Genomic DNA, 5,262 nt, shown 5'->3' on the forward strand with positions numbered 1-5,262 from the left:
CACGGCCCCACCTCGAGCACCCCCCAGAACCGGCCCTGCACCCTCCAGCCCGGCTCCAGCGCCGCCGCGAGCTTTCCCCAGGACTGGCCCTGGCGGGGCGCCTAGAGCCCCAGTTGCATTGCTCCGGGAGAAAGGAGGGGGGCGGTGCATTTTGCAGGAGGAGGAGAAGGGGGGTGGGTGGTGGGGGAGAGAGAAAATTGCGCGGAGACCTGCCAAGCGCCACCGCCGCCGCCACCGCCGCTGCCGCCGCCGCCGCCGCCGCCGCCGCCTGTGAGCTCCGGCGGGCAGCCGGACTGTCGGCTTCCCGGGGCATCTGGGTCCGGCGGGGCACAGCCCTGGGCGCTGCCGAAGCCGCCGCCGCGGCGAGTGCAGGCGGCTTCCCCCGGAGCCTGTGCCGCTCCAGCTCCTCGGGGGTGGAGAAGTGGGGGGTGGGGTTGTTGTTTGGGGGAAAGAAGGGGGAGGGGGCAACGCCGAGAGAGTCAGTGGTTTCCATGGTGATGGAGCTGAAAGTGCAGGAAATTTAAAGGCTTGGACGCTGCGAGACAGACAAACCGGTGCCAACGTGCGCGGACGCCGCCGCCGCCGCCGCCGCTGGAGTCCGCCGGGCAGAGCCGGCCGCGGAGCCCCGAGCAGGCGGAGGGAAGTGCCCCTAGGACCCGCTGGGCCAGCGGCGCTGCACAGAGCGGCAGGACGACGAGCAGAGAGAGGAGGAGGAGGGGAGAGCGGCTCGTCCACGCGCCCTGCGCCGCCGCCGGCCCGGGAAGGCAGCGAGGAGCCGGCGCCCCCCGCGCCCGCCGTCGCCCTGGAGTAATTTCGGATGCCCCGCCGCGGCCGCCTGCCCGCATAGACCCGGGAGAGGAGTTGCGGCCAACTTGTGTGCCTTCTTTCCGCCCCGGTGGGAGCCGGCGCTGCGCGAAGGGCTCTCCCGGCGACTCATGCTGCCGGCCCTGCGCCTGCCCAGCCTCGGGTGAGCCGCCTCCGGAGAGACGGGGGAGCGCGGCGGCGCCGCGGGCTCGGCGTGCTCTCCTCCGGGGACGCGGGACGAAGCAGCAGCCCCGGGCGCGCGCCGGAGGCATGGAGCGCTGCCCCAGCCTGGGGGTCACCCTCTACGCCCTGGTGGTGGTCCTGGGGCTGCGGGCGGCACCGGCCGGCGGCCAGCACTATCTCCACATCCGCCCGGCTCCCAGCGACAACCTGCCCCTGGTGGACCTCATCGAACACCCGGACCCTATCTTTGACCCCAAAGAGAAGGATCTGAACGAGACGCTGTTGCGCTCGCTGCTCGGGGGCCACTACGACCCGGGCTTCATGGCCACCTCGCCCCCCGAGGACCGGCCCGGCGGGGGCGGGGGGGCGGCCGGGGGCGCCGAGGACCTGGCAGAGCTGGACCAGCTGCTGCGGCAGCGGCCGTCGGGGGCCATGCCGAGCGAGATCAAAGGGCTGGAGTTCTCCGAGGGCTTGGCCCCGGGCAAGAAGCAGCGCCTGAGCAAGAAGCTGCGGAGGAAGTTACAGATGTGGCTGTGGTCGCAGACCTTCTGCCCGGTGTTGTACGCGTGGAACGACCTGGGCAGCCGCTTTTGGCCGCGCTACGTGAAGGTGGGCAGCTGCTTCAGTAAGCGCTCGTGCTCCGTGCCCGAGGGCATGGTGTGCAAGCCGTCCAAGTCCGTGCACCTCACGGTGCTGCGGTGGCGCTGTCAGCGGCGCGGGGGCCAGCGCTGCGGCTGGATTCCCATCCAGTACCCCATCATTTCCGAGTGCAAGTGCTCGTGTTAGGACTCGGGGTCCCCTTCCCGCACCCGGACAACTGATGAAACCCCACCGACGCCCTCCCCCCCGCCCCCCGCACCGTCTCCAACCAGTCCACCACCCTCTCGAGAGGGGATTCAATGAACTTTTTTTTTTTTTTTTTTTTTCTGGCTACAGAGACCTAGCTTTCTGGTTCATGTAATGCACTGTTTAACTGTGTAGGAATGTATATGTGTGTGTATATACGGTCCCAGTTTTAATTTACTTATTAAAAGGTCAGTATTATACGTTAAAAGTTACCGGCTTCTACTGTATTTTTAAAAAAAAATAAGCAAAAGGAAAAAAAAGAACAGAGAAAAGAGAGACTTATTCTGGTTGTTGCTAATAATGTTAACCTGCTATTTATATTCCAGTGCCCTTCGCATGGCGAAGCAGGGGGGAAAAGTTATTTTTTCTTAAAGTACAAAGAGAGGGGAGAACTTTTGTAGAAGGACTTTAAAAAAGCTATTTTCCATTCTTCGGAAAGTGTTTTGGTTTTCCTTGGACCTCGAAGAAGCTATAGAGTTCAATGTTATTTTACAGTTATTGTAAATATAGAGAACAAATGGAATGACTAATCATTGTAAATTAAGAGTATCTGCTATTTATTCTTTATAATATCCCGTGTAGTAAATGAGGAAGAAGTGCAGAGCAGGATTAAAGAAAACCACTAAAACCGACTGCGCTCGACACTGCGATTCTCTGTGTTGGTGATTGATGGGGGGGGTGTGGGGGCTGGAGGGGGCGGGTAGGGGTGCCGCTGTGCTTACTATGCTTGTTGGGAGAAGGGTCTCATCCCCTCTTCTGCTGTGATGGAGATGACCGCTCAGTTTTTCATGGGGGGGGGGGGAGGGTTATTCTCAAACCCCTCACTTGAGCATCACGTGGCCTCTGCCGCGTCTCCCAGCTTTTTCTCCCTATGTCACCAAAGCTCGGGCCCGTCCTGACCTCGACACCCAGCCGGCCCCCTGGAGCTGACCCCAGGCTGGGCCGAGGGGCGGGGGGTGGGGGGGGGGGAGGATGGGCGGCCGCTTTGTCCTGCCTGACAGGCCCTTCACAATGGGGACACGTGTCTTTCACACCTACCCTGGGGGCGGAGTGCCGCTGAAACTTGACCCCCGAGGAATGGGGGGGTGGTGGTGGGAGAGATCAGAGCGCGCCCACCCAGATCCCGCCACCCCTCCCGCCTCGCACCGCCGCCCCCCCCCCCTCCACATCAATAACCAGTCCGTGTTAACCCTTTGCACGCCCGGAAGCTACGGTGATGTAAGCTGAGGCGACCCGGTCCTTTGGAATCAACACTCGGGCGCCGGGATCTTGCAGGTCCGAGCCCCCAAAACCCCAGGGCCCCGGCCGGAATTGCTGGGGATAGCTGGGAGATTTGACACTCGCCTCCCTCCTCCCCCAGGACCTAGGGAGGACTCTGAGAGTCAGGATTTCGGAGGGGTCTGCATTTGGGTGAAAAAACGCCACCACTGGGATCTGCAGTTGGGAATGGGGTGCGCCCCCCTCTCTGGACACTTCGTCTGCTTGGGGGTGGGGAGGGAGGAGCAATCAGAATCGGGATCTCTGAACTTTTGGGTTAGAGAGGGGCAGAAGACGTGTTACCCTTAAAGGAAAGTGCAAAATAGCACCCTCACCCCACCCCTTAAAAAGCCAACTTCTTGGGGCTGGCGCTCGACTCGCGTGCGTCCCTCCGCCTCAGTCCGCGGTGGCGCCCATCCGCGCAGCTCCACGTGGGCCGGCTTCCTGACACTGCTCAGCGCTCCCTTTATTTATCTTGGACTCCAAAGTCGCTCTCCTTTGCTCCCTCCCCACCCCCCTGCCACCTCCCCGCGCCTCCTTCCCGGCGTCCCTCCCCGCCCCCCCCCCCCCCCCCCCCCCCGCGCCCCATCCCCACCCCGGGGCCGGAGTCCCGGCGAATCTATGCTAATTATTTCAAACCTGCGCCGGGTCCCCAGCGCAGTCTCAATGCCCCCGGCCCCGCCCGCCCTGTCCCTCCAGCCGGGCGCTTTCTTCCCTCCCGACGCAGCCTCGGTGGCTCCGCATTTCAATAGCCTGGCCCGGGAGCCGGAGCCCCCTCCCCGGCGCTGCCTCCGTCAGCCGTGGGACAGACGTTAGGGTATTCATTAACTGAGAGCCGAGGAATAACGGCATTATTCCCCCCAGAGAGGGCACCCTGCCCCCGCGACTATCTGAGGCTTCATTGTAAAAGGATTAAAAGTTAAAGACCTCCATCTTATGATTCTTTCATTTAATCTTCCTGGCGCCTGGGAGACATGCTCGATGGATGATGGCTTTTAAAATATTCCTAATGTCGGCTACCTTAAGACTCCAAGCCCGGCAAACAAACGTAATTTATTTCCAGAAGAAAGGGGATATTGAGATGTTTAAGTTTATGAACCGCCGTCCTCATGTATATTTGTTAAGTTCTGACAAATACCCAAATAACGTTAAAATCAGCCATTCATCACTTATGAATTTATGCAAAACTTTCTGTGCCCCGGGCCAATATTTTTTTAGACAGAGTTTCACTCGCGAGGGGCGGAGGTGGTGGGGAGGGGGAAGGGGAGGGGGCTTACGGGGCGGGGGGGGGGGGGGCAGAGCCGAAAGCAAGAATTTTCATGCCTGGTAAACACGCGAATTATGCGAAGAGAGTTATTCCCAGCTGGGCGGGCAGCCAAAACTCGGAGAGCGCGCCGAGGCCAGCGCCCCCACCCCCACGTTGGCAATGTCATTGGATTACAATGCGAGGTCTTCCCCTCCGCGACGCCCCCTCCTCCCTCCGCCCGCCCGCCCGCGCCCCTCCTCCCCACCCCTGCCCACTTGGAAAACCCGCTCGCAGCCGGCGAGCTTCTCGGCTTTCAGAGCCGGAGTCGGTGTGAGCTAGGAGGACCCGGGCTGCTGCAGACGTGACGGGCAGTAGACAGACCACCGCGCACACAGACCAAAGGGCAGGCCCCAAGCAGCTCCGGACGCGGAGAAGAGGACCCAGCAGGATCCAGGCAGTCCCAGAAGAGAAGGAAGGAGGTGCTGGCCCCTGGAACATTGTGACTAATGCACAGCCGGTTACGTCTCCATTATTATTAATGTTGATAATACTAATAATAGCAGCAACGCGGAAAGGAGTAGAGAGCTCTGGGCAGAGAGGCAAGAAAACTGTCCTCTGCGGTCACCTAGTGTCTATCTCCTGTAAGGAGGAAAATTGATCTTGGTGTCTTCCGTGGCTTTGACAGCCTGTGCTTACAAATTCATGCAGCTGCTGGGGGCGGGGGCGGGGGGGGGGGAGGGAACCATGCCTCCCCAGGTTGGAGAATTAGAACTATTACAGATACAGACACATCCACTTTCTCGACATCCTGGAAGAGAAGGGCAAGATTACCACCACTCCAGCCCTCCCGCCAGGATCGCAGGAAATCAATCATCAACCCTCTATTTTCAACTCTTTCCTTTATTCCTTCCTTCCGCCCTCCCAAC

General features: G+C 60.8%; 1 protein-coding gene across 1 annotated transcript; it reads left to right on the plus strand.

Annotated features, from left to right (window-relative positions):
* The first annotated feature begins 488 nt into the window (after positions 1 to 488).
* Positions 489 to 2,465, plus strand: NOG (noggin). Its single transcript, XM_019415688.2, has one exon. It carries the CDS (start codon positions 1,075 to 1,077, stop codon positions 1,771 to 1,773), a length of 699 nt encoding a protein of 232 aa, XP_019271233.1. The 5' UTR covers positions 489 to 1,074; the 3' UTR covers positions 1,774 to 2,465.
* The last annotated feature ends 2,797 nt before the right edge of the window (positions 2,466 to 5,262 follow it).

The sequence above is a fragment of the Panthera pardus genome, unplaced genomic scaffold, assembly GCF_024362965.1.
Source record: "Panthera pardus isolate Hobbes unplaced genomic scaffold, ASM2436296v1 HiC_scaffold_3, whole genome shotgun sequence".
NCBI classification, from domain to species: domain Eukaryota; kingdom Metazoa; phylum Chordata; class Mammalia; order Carnivora; family Felidae; genus Panthera; species Panthera pardus.

Coding starts and splice junctions, on each gene's coding strand:
- NOG (XM_019415688.2), top strand. CDS start 1,075: ATGGAGCGCTGCCCCAGCCTGGGGGTCACCCTCTACGCCCTGGTGGTG.